The sequence below is a fragment of the Harpia harpyja genome, chromosome 10, assembly GCF_026419915.1.
Source record: "Harpia harpyja isolate bHarHar1 chromosome 10, bHarHar1 primary haplotype, whole genome shotgun sequence".
Lineage (NCBI taxonomy): Eukaryota > Metazoa > Chordata > Aves > Accipitriformes > Accipitridae > Harpia > Harpia harpyja.
Genome location: NC_068949.1, coordinates 35394068 through 35409624, shown reverse-complemented (window position 1 = coordinate 35409624; position 15557 = coordinate 35394068). Strand labels below are relative to the sequence as shown.

At 38.1% G+C, this 15557-nt stretch overlaps 1 protein-coding gene across 4 annotated transcripts in view; it reads right to left on the bottom strand.

Annotated features, from left to right (window-relative positions):
* The window catches only part of SHOC2 (SHOC2 leucine rich repeat scaffold protein), a 72149-nt gene that overhangs the window by 24502 nt on the left and 32090 nt on the right, over window positions 1-15557 (bottom strand). For all 4 annotated transcript variants that reach the window (XM_052798703.1, XM_052798702.1, XM_052798704.1 and 1 more), the window contains exon 3: window positions 4680-4817. In XM_052798703.1, the coding sequence (XP_052654663.1) occupies window positions 4680-4817 (138 nt within the window). The remainder of the gene's footprint in view (window positions 1-4679; window positions 4818-15557) is intronic.

Genomic DNA, 15557 nt, shown 5'->3' with positions numbered 1-15557 from the left:
AACCAGAAGCTTCATTCCCTTTGAGACAACCATGAGAACTAGCAAAGGCTTGTAATAACTTGAAAATAAGAATGAAGGATGGGAACCACTGCTTTCCACCTGATAAAGAAAAGGCCAAGCTTATAGCAATTGCCCAATACTAGCAGAATCTAATTAAAAATGTTTCATTAACAGCATAATCCAAGAACAAAACTTTAGACAAAAGCACTGAACACTGATCAGATCTCCTAATGTGAGCCTATGGAAACGGGCTCAATCCTGCAAAGTACTGATCAGAGCTCACAGACCAAAACACTAGGTGACGTGCTTAAATTTTAAGAATATGAATATTGCCATCAAAGCTGGAGCAGGAGCCTATGCTCCACTTTGCTCCATCAGAACAGCAAATAATTAGTAACATCAAACCCATCAGTCGCATATGAACATCACCCCTGAGCAGCGAGTGGAGCTGCAGGTGCTCTGCTGGGTCTTATCAGGACCAGTGCATTTGTCAGATGTTTCAGAATAAGACTGCTCCAGTTTTTACTAAGCCTGCGAAACTTAAAGTACCATTTTAAAGTAATTCCACTTTTCTACAGAAATATCTTTACTAGGACTTCTAGGGACCTAAAGCTCTCAACCACAATTTGTATAACCTAAGCTGTACCAATTACATATGCCCAGTTCTGGCCACGATGCTTCATGTTTTATCAACTATATGTTTTAAAAGCACAACAGTGCTCTCAGAGGTACACTGGGGCTAAACAGGTTAGAAGCCTAGTTTGTAGCACAATTTTGACCAGCAAAAATGGCAAAGCTACTCCACATAATATTTGCTTTTATGAGAGTTGTGATTTCAGTTTTTGAGCTAGTGTGTCGCAGCGAAGGGCCGGAGTATAGCACGGGGCTTTGAATAAGCCTTATTTTCCTAACCATCTCTTAGGAACAGTGCCATGTCAGACACTGGAAAGTGTGTCCAGTGACGGAATTTTTTGTGCTTTTAAAGCATCATTTTGGAACATTTACAACTGACTATTCTTTTTCTTATTAAAATGTCTGTTGCCTTAAATGTCCATGAATATGGCACATTTGACCATAATCAAACTGCACACACAAACACACAAAACTAGCAAATTACAAAACAGATGAAGAATCTGATTTTTTTAAAAGCTGTAATTCTGTTTCTGTTGAATTTCTTTCTCAAATAAGTGTTTCTGTGCTTTTAAATACGAAATTGTGAACACATTTGTACAGAATGCTAAAATTAAAAGTTCAAAGAGGGAACACTCACAATGTGGTATTTGCAGCACAGAATTTTCTAAGCAAGCTTGTAATCCAAAGAAATACTTTACTCCACCCAAAATTTGCTTTCTCTCTGTCTCAAAAGTCCAATCATTAATTTGGATATAAACGGTATGTTCTTTACTTTCTCTTATATATCTTTTGGATATACTAGTGTGCCAACTAAGTATACAGAGATAAGACATTGTGAAAATAAAAGCAGATCATAATCCCCCCCCCCCAAAAAAAGGGGGGGAGGATCTGCAGTTAAAACACTAAGCAGCTAAGATCCCACTATGATTTTGCTTCTAGACTTGAGACTCTTGGAATGTGCTAAGCCGTTCCACAAAGCTCATTTTTCTTACAGGAAGTGATCTAATATACAAAGTACTTTACAATTTTCAATCAACAGAAATACAGATATGAATGTATTAAGCCAATATCTATAAAGCAAGACATTAGGTCACTTCCTGACAACTAATATCTAAAATCGACATTTGTTACTGCACGAAAGCGTGCTTGTACAGCGTTAGTTGAAACAAGAAATTTGTATTTTTACAGAGTGGGTATATTGGCTATGCTACCTCTGTAATCGTTGCTGATGCATAATCCCTTCCCTGCCACTCCCCTCTATGTCACCCTCCAACATCCCTTCCTCACAGCTCCAGCACATTTCAGTACAGTACTGCTAGTTAGAAAACAAGCTTTTTGGTTTTTTTTTTTTTAATTGGCAGATTCAGAAATCTTTCTGTGGTAAAACAAAAACTTGGTTAAATAGTCCAGCAGTGAATTTAAGAAGCATTTTGCAAAGGTTTGGGTTTGGGGTGTTGTTTTGTTTGGGTTTGGTTTTTTTTTTGGGGGGGGGGGGGGGGGAATAGAAAAGGAAGGGGACTGTTCGTTTTTCAAAGCAGCTTGACAAAAACATCCCTCTCAAGAAAGAAAGAGACCTCCATCAAAAGGGTGTTGGCAGAGGAAGAGGGGACAGACCTGGCAGTAATGGAAGTCTGTTCCATAACAGGAGGCTCATAGCACATTAAATTTTTGTAACAAGCAAATGTGTACCTGGTCTGCAACCCCCGCCCCAGCTTGACTGAACTGGGGAAACATTAACAGCACTGACCTATTAAGCATACTGAAACCTGGCAGCATGTAAATGTTGCAAGAAAAGCCTGCTGTGCCAAATGCCAGGTAGATACCTGCAAGTAGGGAAGAGACAGAAACTGGAGCGAGAGATGGAGAGGCTGGAAAGGCCGTCCCGCAGCCACGCCGAGCGACGCACGCCAGGCCGCCACGCGCCATTTACTCGCTGGGTTTTTCTCAGTACTCAAAGTCTCTCGCTGAACAATCCTAACCACAAAGCAAGCTGTAATCTAAAAATCAAGCCGCAACTTGCTTTAATGTTGAACCAAAACTGCGATGACTAAGAAACAAACCCAATGTTGCTGAACTGGCTATGGCTGCCTTTTCTGTAACATGCATAAATGTAGGTTGATCACTATCATTTAAACTGGAGTTTAAAATTTTTCCCTTCAGTATTCAATTCTGGTTGTCAACTATATGTGGCACAAATACCGATTCCTGATTTGAAGTTTTTACTCTAAACAGAAATGCTTGGCTACTACACATCAGTCAATACAAACAACAGGTATTTTCCAGTGGAGCCAAAACTGAACCAGTGTAAGGTTAAAGACACGACGGCACGCTGCTGTCTCTTATTCATCTGTCTTTGGTGGTTTGTTGAGCTATATAGGATTGATATTCAGCTCAGATAAGCATGTAAAGAGACAGCTATATAGATTTAAAAATAAGTAACTTCAAAAAACTATAAAGACGATGCAATGGAAAAACAAAACTAAGAAAAAAGGCAGAAATCCAGTCCAACCAGGTATAAACCCGACTCAGTACAAACCACCTAAGCTCACAGTAACTTTCTGAAGAAATAGATGAGTCCAGACTATCTTGATTGCATAGTCAGCAATTTCCTATCTATCAGAAATGACTTAACTGCTTAAGTAACTTTGTGCCTCTCCTACCCAAAGACCTTTCCCTGTAAGCAGTCTTGCAGCATATTACAAGTAAGATTTTTGTGGTCCTCTGAGAAGCTCAGTGACTGCCAGTCACTAAACAACTCAATAAATCCTACTACTATTCTGCACAATAATCAACAGTAGTCATCTATAAGCCCTGACAATGGAAATCTCACACTTGCTTAGAGAATTTTACCCATAATTAGTAGTTTATCCAGAGAACTCACTTCCTAAATATGACATGTACACAACACATAAATTTTATTTAAAACAACTTTCAATAAGATTTACAAAATAGCTACAAAAATAAAGCTGTGCTTATGAATTGTGTAAGTCAGATGCAAATTCCAGATGGAATGGGATCTCCACAGTTTAAAAATATCATCAATCCAGGAAGGAAGTTTAGCTCCAGTGGATACTTCATCAATGTAAACTCTGTTCAGGTCAAACTTTCTAAACAAAAAGCTACAGTAACTCCACACTCAACAATTTACTGCTAGAAGAAAAGCTGGCATGTTGTTAAATGGTTCCTCACTCTTCTGCTCATTCACTTCACTATGAGTTAAAGTACATTAATGAAATGTTCAATATACATACTGTTTAGGTGATAACATTCATTCTTCCAAGTATGTTCTGGTGACAAATAAAAGCTTAAAATCATGATGGCCGCCTTTTTTGCCTTTTTAAATCACATCATGCATCTTTCTCTGCCATCTGTTTAAAACGGATTTAATTAACTAGGAAAAGTTGTATTTTGTTGTTTCATCCTATATGAGATTCAGAAACTGACCAGGGCAGTGCTTATTTCAGTCTTATTCCCCATCTAAGTTGCAAATCCTCTGTATTTTATTGCATTAGAACATGGACTTCGTGGACTTGGAAGGTTTTTTTAGTCGTTCTATAGAAAAGCGTAAAATATACAGAATTGATTTAAAACATTTCTCGTTTTAGTTCTATTTTTCTTTAGCCAAAGGCATCAGTTAAAACTATCTGCCAAAGTATTACCTTCAAATAAGAGCCTTTTAGCCTTTTATTCCTTTATATGCTCAGTTTCACAACAGAATGGACAGACAAGCTGCACATATTTATTCATAACCATAGAACACCTTAAATCAGAGTTAGAAATTATGGATTTTTTTTCCTTATAACTCTCATTCTTAGATGATGCTGCACTCTGCAACACAGCTAGATTTCATAATGTAATTCAGAAAGCTAGAAACTACATTTAAGGTAACATGCATACCTTGCTTTTAATCTCAAATGTGAAGCTGCCTTGAGCTGAACACCAGTCATTCTACAGTCACCAACCAAATACTCATTCTTAAATTTGTTCCTCTTACTGAACATTTTGAAATAGTGATTTATTTTCTCTTCTCCAGCCGCTTCACATACCTATGGTTTCTGGCAGGTCCAAGAGCTCATTGTGCTGCAAGTCAAGGTTGGTGATCTGCGTGCAGCTTCCAATCTCTTCTGGAAGATGTTCAAGCTGATTGTGCGCTACATCCAGCGTTATGAGGTTACACAACTCACCTAAAAGCATACAAGAAAACCAAAATATCAAGTTCTTTAATGTACAGCTCTAGACAATGACTTCCACACAGAGATTAATACAATCAGACAGACTTGGGGATAATCTGAAAAAAACTATTGCTACCATGAAGTTATACATATAAAACAAGGCATTACAGGATCATAATTTCATCGGTCAGATCTAAAACCTGATCAACAGTTTTTAAAAACTCAGATAAAGCTTTTATATATTCTCTGAAGATATCTTACTTATTTATTGATTTTCTTCTGACAGTTCAAGCTGTTGAATAAGAGTACAAAACCTATACTTTACACTTGTTTCAGGCTGACCAGAAGTTAGAGACTAACCAGAAGTTAGTCATCACAAAAAAAAGGCAACATATGACAAGTAAACTGTAAACCTATTTACACAGATTATTGTATTTTATATATGCAAGCAGAGCTATAGCAAATAAAAGTTTGAAGTAAAAGGCTTATCTGTTAAGCCTTAAAAAAGATTGGACTCGCTTAGAGTTTAGAGCTACTTTACACTGAACTGTTTCATTCTGAACGTTTCACATTAAAGTACAGGTAGGCACAACTCTATGTACAGTAGCTTCACCTATTTTCATGACAAATATACTGTGTTCTGAGCAATAGCTTGCTGGATTTAAAAAAAAAAAAGTGTGTGGATGAATACAGGTGTATGCATTCACATTTTTTGCATCTGATGGAGGTGAAATTAATGCAAATGATTTGAACAGCTTTAACTCTATCCAGTAAAGATTAGGTCATTGTATTTGTGTATGAGAGCATGACTCAGTGAATCACAAATTTGGAGGAGTAGCAAATTCCTTTTGAGGAACAAATGTCTATTTTTAAGCTTCAGTGTTGTATCTTTGACACAATCCTTTAAGGATTTTCCCACAGGCCTGCAAGACAAGTTTGGGCAAGTTCTGACCTGTAGACTGTCTACCCATTAGATCAGCAGATAATCACAAATGGTGATTTAATAAACATACAATATTTATGAATTCAGACTCTGTATTGAGTTGCAGGTGTCATGTAGTCACAATACTTACTACATATCATGGAAGAGTTGTGAAAGGCCACACACAAAAAAAAAGCCAACCCCAACAGCTTCATTAGCCTGTTTTTCTTAGATTGTTAATATATAACTGAACTTATTTCCTGCATTTATTAACCCTAATTGGGATTTTTTCTAGAAACTAGCCAGATGGAAATGGAAAGGTGGTGCTTAAGCAGCTCTTCCATCACTGTGTGTGTCCCCCCTCTCTTAAGTCAGCATTCAAGTGTATTCCAGGCAACCAGGGTCAATAGTCAAACATGCTGTATCCAGCACTGCATAAACCACACATTTCAATGCCATTAATAAGCAGAAGAAAGAAAAGTTAAGAAAAAATTGAGCAAGAGTTAATGTTCTGTGGTAGGAGCCTCTTTCTGTTATTCATGAAAACAAGTGGGCAAAGTGTAGAAGGCAATAGAAGGAGGAAGAAAAGCTTGAGGAAGACTTCAAAATCCCTCCCTTTGAACAAACAAAGAACCCCACAAATCTTTACTAAGATAATTCAAAAACTTTTTTGCACACTTTGGGGCAGTAGTTTTCACTTCATGGTTGCTGTTTTCATTTGTTTTCACTTAGACTGAAACCAATGATGTCAAATTTGAAATGTGGCATAAATTTCATTTCATCACACTGATTTCTCATTTACTTGACTCTTCCCACTCTACATCTGCTGAAGTCGAAGAAAGACTTGGGTTTTCACAGAAACATTTGCTGCACTTCATTTTTGCACCTGCTGAAAACTTTGACAACAGCAAGCTACATGTTTGAAACAAACACCTCACTAGTTAATTCTGGGGAGGGAAAAAAAGAAGAGATGCCCGTGTTTATTTAGCCAATTAAGTGCCAGCTAACGCTTTGGTTTAATTTGGATAGCAATACTTAATATCATTATATTAAAGATGCAGGCATGATTTTTAAAAGCAACACTGATAAACATTTAATAAAAATTTTGAATGTTAAAATAGATTGAGGACTGCCCAATACATTTTAGACTTTAGAACTGAAATCAAGTGAAAGTTAAAGCCTTATCATCAAGTACAGTGACTTAAGGACAGCAATTTCAAGAGATATTATAAAATTTAGCTTTTAGTTCACATTGCTCAGTAAGGAATCTTTGTCTTGGACATAATAATACTTAAAGTTTGACAGCATCTCACCAAAATGTTCTTTTTTCCCCCTAAGGGCAGAAGGAAAGGGGAGGTAAAGTACTGTTGGCCCTGAAATTCTTTCAATACTTTAACTTGGATTGCTGAGACACAACACAGAGAGCGTGCAAGTCAACAAAAAGCACTCAAGGCACATTTCTCCTGTTGTTCTCCATGACATATGGAAAGCATATCCTATATGCTTAACAACGTGAAAAATGTTTAGGTGATGTGGTAGAGGCTCATCTTCACATGCAAAGGCACACAGAGGATCAGCAGTGGGTGGGAGAACCCAAATACTCACAGGGCTGTCCCAGGAGAGCCATCAGCCCCATGGTGAGTGTGAGACCCATCACAGTGAGTAAATGGAAAGGCTCTCCAGAGCACCTCGCAGACTGAGGGCTGTAACTGCATATGGGGCTTTAACACCTACTATGAGGTGCAAGGAAGAGCAACTTGGGATGGTAAGAATTGCTATGGAATCTTTAGAGAAGGGCAAAGGGAAGAATCAATGTGGTTTAGGAAGGACAAGCGTGGGAAAATAGAGGAATAAGGAAATAAGTGTCCAGTCCTTTACAAACCAACGCTGGTCATGCCCTGTGCCCAGTCAGCACCACCTGCCCTGTCTTCTCCTTAAACTCTAACTACTCTCCTGGGAGAGGGGCTCTCTGTTCTGAGTGCATGGAGATCTGAGTACCAGCAACACTGCAGTTAACGTGACCAACGCTACTGAAATCGTCCCAGTATGTGGGACCAAAACCACTCTGGGCACAGAGAGCGCGCTGCCACCAGGCCAGAGGCTAAAGAACAGGGGCAGCTCTTTCACCAGCTGACTGACGGCAGTGATTTACCCCATGAATGGACACACTGTGCACTGCACTGCTGCACAACAGCAGCTCTTTCAAAAATTATGCCAGGATAAACACATGGCATAAACAATCGATATAACGAATAATGATCTGCAAGAACAAAGAGGCCAAACTTAAGGCCATCTGCACAATGCTTTTCCTAGGAGCCGATGTAAAGCCAGCTTGTTTCAGTGACTGAAAGTGTCCATCTTATTGTCTGAACAGCGGCAATTGTACTGAAGGAAATGCTTTGCAAAAAAAGATGAAAATAAGTTTCACCAAGATACAACTGAAATCTGGCATTTTTGCTTGGCCAGGGCAAGAAGCATATGTCAAAATCAGAAAGAAAGTTTTCCTAAAAGAAAGATTTGCTCAAATACAAAAAGAAAACTGGCTAATGAGTGAGGATCTTATTCATATTAAAAGAATAAACAGTTGCTCTCTTCTGGTATACTACATAACCTTTGCTGAAACGCGTTTGTATTTTAATTTAACAGAAATACACCAGCTAGAAATGTGCTGCAGCTCAAAATCAGCCTTACCCATATAGCAGTTTACTAAATAAAAACCCATTCCCATTCACCGTGTAGACAACTCCAGCATCACTTCACCAAAGGACTGTTTGAACACCCGAAATCACTGGAGTAAGGCAAGCACTACTTCAGGGAAATACTAATCACAGGTAAAATGAACTAACTCTTTTCGCCACAAGTAATGGCCAAAATAGACAAATCTTAAGTTCACAGAAGTGAATAAAGGATTCTCTATGGACTACTTGCAACTGCATTGAAGGGACAAGCATCCTAAGGACAATTAGAAAATAAACTAGGAAGGTGCTGGGGTTTGTGGTTGGGTTTTGCCTTCCCCCCCCCCCCCCTTTTTTTTTTAAATACTATATTGCACGGGGGGGGGGGGGGGGGGGGGGGGAGGTAATTGAAGCTCAAAATCTGCCAAGAAAGCAGACAGAAATTGCATGTACTAGCTGGCTTGACAATAAAAGATTTTGAATTAGAAGTAATGCCTATATGAAATACATAAAGTAGTTTCTCTATAAATATGTCTTCACAAAATAGTTACACCCTATCATGTAGGTTTTAAAAACTTACATTTTAAAAGGTTCTACAAGATAAAAATTTTAGATGATTCACATGCATTTTTCAAATAAAATAGTTTGTAAAGACTCCCAACCACCTTCCAGTTAAAAACAGTGTTAAAAATACATCTCAACAATCCTTAAAAAAGGTGGGGTGAGCAATCACCTTACTGTTCTTCTCATATGCACCAAGACTAAATGTTATAGTATGACAAAGCTAAATATACCTGCTGAAAAACCCCAACCTTACGAAATGACTAATATTATCTGCATAATGAGACAGAATTACAGTCCCATTACATGGCTAACCTTGAAAGCCTGTTATGACAAGAGGACCAAGTTACATGCCCTGACTTACATAACTCTGAAAATTCTTCTTGGCTATTTAAAAAACAAAATACAGCTTCATTAAAAAAAATGTAAAAGTACACTCAAATTAACCGTTGTATAGGCAGAGAGTATAGGTCAACAGCAGAGAGGCTTCAGTGTCTCCTACCACTAATTCACTCAGTGGGCAACACTCTTGGATGGCAAGCACAATTTGTAATATAGCCTGTTTTCCACTGGATTAACTCCATGCCTGTCCATGCTTAAGCAGATTTAAAATTATGAAATCCTTCATGACATGATAACTCCTGGGCCAGATGAGACAGCAAGAGGATCAAGACTCTTACGGAAAGCACAAGGAAGGGCAGAATGCAAATATTAGTGGGACTTCAGGCTGGTGTGTCAGAATACTGGTTGTAAGCTAATTTGTAAAGAATAATTATCTGAAATCAGCAACGCTGGGAACAAGTCACAGATAGTTCCCATAACTTTGGTAGTTATTCATCTCTCACTAGGTTCTCTGCTGGGAGGGGGGAGGCAAAAGAATTTTTAGTCTGTCTTTAAAACTCTTTGGGGTAAGTGTCCTGATTTTAGAAAAAAATTAAAAGCAATTTTACAGTTTCAGAATCTTTTCCCTCTCTCTGAGATTTGAGTACATCGCTGTAGCAGACAGCCTGAACTTTTTGCTGTGCATTACCAATTGCCCAAAAGAACAGTTAAGCAGTCAGAGCTATTTTGAATTATTACTGCACAACTATAACTTACACAGAAGAGTTACTGAGTAGAAAGAATGCAATTTTAATATGGTCACAAGTGACTTATGTACCAAAGTTTAAATATTCATATAAGTAAGAAATAAGCACAGTAAAATATCTAGAATTTGCAGAATGCGCAACAGGACCTAGTTATGGGAACCACTGAAAAACACAGAAGCTAAGCTCAACTGAAAATAAAGACTCAATCTGGTCTAAAACAAGCTTCAACAAGACAGAACAGCATAACACTTTTTATTTATTGTTTATAACTAAAAGTAACAAATACAAATAAAATTAAAAACATGTTCAAACAACATTTTAAACATGTAAAACATGTAGAAGAAACAGTCTTAGCAAGGGCTCAAGGCAGGATTTGAGCTGAGCAGTAGAATAAACCAACAGGAACCTCATGAAGTGCCAAGATGAAGGTGAAGTCTTGCACCTAGCGCAGAATAACCCTGTAAAGCAGTAGAGCCTCACACCAGCCAGTGAGGAAACAGCTCTGCAGGGAAGGACCCTGGTCACTCCTGGTGAAGCTGAACCTGGGGTCACATCTTGGATCCTGTCCATTTTCAGTGTGGAACAAGTGTGCTCACTCTCAAATAATAAAGGCTAACCACCTACCCGGCTGCATTAGCAAGGACAGCCCAAGGGAAGCGATTATTTCCCTCTGTTCAGCACTTATGAAAGTATTCAAACAGTTAAAATAATTGCCATGTCGATATTAAAAAAAAAAAACAACAAAAAAACCCAACACTGGACTGCTAACAAGCTGTCAGTATTTACTGGAATTACACTTGGGGCATCATCCCAATAAGCTCTGCAAGTAGATCAAAAAGGCAGGACTACTTAATCATTATCCTAAAGCCAGTCTGAAGGAAACGTAATCAGGAGGAATTTGACTAGCTGACAAGACGAAACTGCGTCCCCACAAGAGCTTTCACAGGAATCAGTACCCAGACACCAAAGCTGAAGCCAGCCAAAATCGAGTTCTTCACCCTTCCTGCAGCTCAAGAAAGCAACCAGAACTGGATCAAATAAGCAGTCATTTTCTCTGACTTCTAGGGAGCGGCACACATGTATCAATGCCTATATTTATTCCACTTCTGTTCACAACTTCATGCTTTTATCACATTAGAATACAAAAATAGAAAAATATTCTCAACCGCTGTGTTTGTAGACATTAGCATGCCAACTAAGCCCAGGAGCACAATTTGGTTTCCTTCAAACTGCTGAAACAGAGAAGAGGTTCTTGGATACAAATAATGTAAATAAATATTTATATTGTCAGGTCTGCTAGAAAAAGGGGAAATGAAATTCAAAGCACCACTGAAAAGCTTTGCAACTAACAAGTCATTTAATAAGGAGGTACTATATTCAGCATGGAGTGAGCAGACATGAACTAACGCAGCTGCACACATCTGGTTTGCTGTCTATGCTACTGAAAACCAAACAGGTGCAAGTGTTATGAAAAAGAGTTTCAAAGTAGTGAAGAAACCACAAATGATCTAAATCTTGGGTAGATGGGGGAAGGGAAGAACAGAAGAGAGTCTCAGAGACATTCCAAGTCTGGTGTAGGCAGATTCCCTGAATTACAATCTAAAAATAATTCCCTTGCAGAACAGCCCTGACCAGATTCTCCATAGAATAAGAGTTGCATTCACAGACAGAAAACACAATATTTGGAGTCTTAAGAAACTTGCAGAAACTACGCAAAAGTAATTTCAACCGTGTTGACAACATACTTCTATTCGAGATGTGTATGCTAAGGCGGCAAAAATACCCAAAACTCGTATAAGATGCAACCTTGTCTTTGCAAAGAAAATATTATCAACTTGATTGTGCATAACAATTCCTTCAAGACAACACGGAGGAATGCAATAAAACTTTCGATACAAGAAAGGCAAATGGCTTAAGTAACAGCCTGCAAATTGAAGCATTTGCTTGGAGTCATCCCAAGACAGTTTCTCTGGTTTTCATCCTTCTCATGCTGACTGTGACTCACCAAAGTGTTCGCGTTCTTCCATTCTTATCTTCAACTTCTTGATCTCAGTAGAATGGACAATTTACCAGATATGGTGATTAAGCTGGAGTCCACCTTGTGAACTCATTTCCACAATTATCCCTCCAGACTGTGTTTTGGCAAAGCTTCCACATGGAAACCTTTTCATTAAGGTTTTATTTTGTGGATGCCACTGGAGATTCAACAGCCAAGTGAATAGGTAAGTTCTGCTTTTGCACTCGGTATGTATATATATTCAACATCTGCATAACAGTAAACTTTTAGTCAAGAATAATGTTCAAAGCAAACTTGTGGACCTTGCTAAGGATGCAAAGTGTTTATAGGAGTTTAAAGGAAAAAAAATGGTCAAGCCCTTGGAAGAGGAGTCTACTGAGAATTACTAAAAAGACAAGCTGCACCAGACTCAGGAAATCACTGATATGAAAATAGCTGGATCTGGGAAAGAAGTCAGGTTAAGCCTCATGTATATACACTTACCCTGTTTTGATGCAGAGTTTGCTTAGGGCTACAGTCAGAAGCAGGATACTGGGCAAGACTCACTCTGAAAATTTATCAGCACTGTTGGGTAGGGTGCAAGAAGACTAGGTTCACAAAGAGCAACATAGAGTAACTTTGCCATCAAGAAACTTGCATCAATGAATTCTCACCACTATACATAAAAACATAACAAAAAATTGCTTCAGGAAGGTGGGGCTAAGCTGGTGCTACCAGGACTCCAATAAGCTACACAGGGTTTTGTGGAACAAGACACGGAAAGCAGGCAGAAAAGGAAGAAAAAGAGATTCTGAAAATATAATCCGACACATTTTCAATGGCTCTCTGCAGACAGTAACCCATCCTTCTTCAAACCACTTGCAGTGCACTTCACATGCTTTTATACAACATGAGCAATCCTACCTGCGAGGTTTCACAAGTGAGCTGCAGCAAGCCAAGCTGATTTAACAGGTCAGTGGCAAAAGTGGCAGTCCTGCTCTCCCTGTTCCAGTTCATGCTTTCCCACTCCTCCTCCTACACCAGTTCCAGTCTTATCTGAAACTTCACTGTTTTCAACTAACTAAAGTAATAGACAACAAAAAGTAGCAAAACCATTAATATTCTTCTGTTAGTTTAGTGAGATAAATCACCAAGGAACAGCTCAGATGAAGAAGGCAGAAGGAACAGCTGGGAAGCTGTGAGGAGGGGAGCAGATACTGCCCCTTTCAGCATCATGAAGCTGTTACACATTAGCACAGCGATTTCACGAAAACTCCCCCTAATTCAGCTACTCTTGAACAGAGCTTTTGGCTAAACATGCAAAAAAAAAAAAAGATTTACAAAAAACCAAACCTCAGAATAAGTTTTCAGTTAAATGGATTTTTAAGTATTTTTAGATCTTATTCAAACAAATCTATTTATATTTGAAAATACAACAATGCATATCAAGACCTCAGCTTACTATGCAGTCTATTAAAATCATTCCAATCACATTAAAAATGTAGAATCAATATATATGTTGCTGGAAAAGTGTTAAGAGAAGTCCAATAAATGACTAGTAGCAATGATTTGCTAGGTACCTGGAGCCTGGATTTGCCAAGTTACTAAAAGAATGTCTTCTTTCAAAGTACAGATAATTTTTTCTTCATTTTTTGGTTTACTGAGCGAGTTCAGTTGAGTAAAATACTATTTAAGATTAAAAAGCCTTCTGAATATTGAAAAGACAGGAAACCTTATTGTCATCATCCTACCTATAATAAAGCAACTGGATGCGAGGGAATGAGAGGTACTGCATTCTGGTGGGAAAAAAGACTAGAAACACACACATCTGTTTACTAACTACAGATCATAACACTTCCTCTTTCTTACTAAAACGTTTGTTTTAAATGCAAAGCAACTTTTCCCCCAGTGTAGTCACCTCATTTAAGTTTGTGGTGTTTAACTACTAAAGACAGTTTAAAGCCCAAAATAGAACCAAACTTTAGATTACGTCCCAGCAGCTCAGTGCTGGTAGGTTTCACCTCTTCTAGGTTTTCCTCAAGACAATACACACCATAACAGGTCAGTTGTTTTAAAGCAGTTTTCAAGACCACTTAAAATCTGATCAACTATGTGTTTTGCAAACAATATTTTGTTAAATGTTTTACCTTCACTCAGGCTTTTAAGAAACATTTTAGAGTTAGTTTCAGGTTCCCTAAAAGGAATCTAACAAATATTAATACTGTATGCTTGCACAGCAAGCAGTAGATGTTCTAGATAAGCATTTCTAGAAACTTATTTTGAAATCACATGACCAGTAGTATAGTTTTTACATGTCATCTATCAAACAAGGAACACTACCATAGGATTAGAGACTACCAATTCAAAATCTAAGATAGGAGGAAGAGATTCTGATGACCTCACTGTCATCTAAACACTATGCAGACCAACAGAATTTGCAGGAAACATTAATAAAAGGCATGAAAGTAAAAGTCATAAAACCAGAGACAAATAAAAAGTGATTTGAAAAAATATCAGTAAAAGATTAAATTAGTTTGGCATAAAGAGTTAACAGTTTTCTACAAAAATAAGGAAAATCTAGTTTTTTCAGTCTAGTCAACCTAGACTCCATGAAAATGTCTGATGTAGTAGCATACAGAAAATAACTAGGAGACTCAGGTGACCAGTAGATGTCCAGATACCTGAGGAATTGACTAGAACTTGCTATGGACATAACAGAACTAAAAGTAAAATATCAGCTTGGGTGGAGGTTACCTCTCCAGGACTCTTAAGAATCCACCTCAAGACCAATCTTGTGTCTTCAGCAATGACTTAGTCAGAAAGCAAGGGTTTTCTAGAAAGCTAGAGGCACTGGAAGAAACAGGCAACTAAAAATAATGGAAACTGTATGAAATTTAGTAGTGTAAAAAAGAGTACGTTTCTACTAGGATCTCAGGGTTGACCTCTGGCAGAGAAGGAGACCAGAGAAGGCAAAGGGTGTATGTCTTACATGGTCACAAGAGTATTTGTATGGTAAGTCTAACACAGTTGCAATATGATCCAGATGCATGGACAGGGTTTTCTCCAGCACAAAGGGGGAAACTCTTATCTGGAATCTGGAACAGTATATTCAAACTAATCAAGCATGCTCAGCATTCAAAACATAAGACAACACAGAAAATGGATAGCAGGGTGACAGAAGGAATGGAGATTTTATGCAAGACTAAACATTGTGGTCTGAGTAAGGGCTGGGAGAAGATATGACTGCTGTTGGCACATACAGTGGGAGAGCAAATGTAAGCAACAGAGGGAAATTGCTGCATCTAAGAACAGTGAAACATCACTGGCACAAAAATCAACTAGTCATAGACATATTGGGTGTTGGAAAAAAGGTCTCAAATATCAAAGCACTTAAGACTCCAGGACATACTTTCAATTTCTTTCAATGAGAGTAGAAGGAAAATAAACTTATTTTATAAGGCTGGAGACTAAAGACTCCTAGAAAAGTAATTAAATGGGATGATTGCTTAC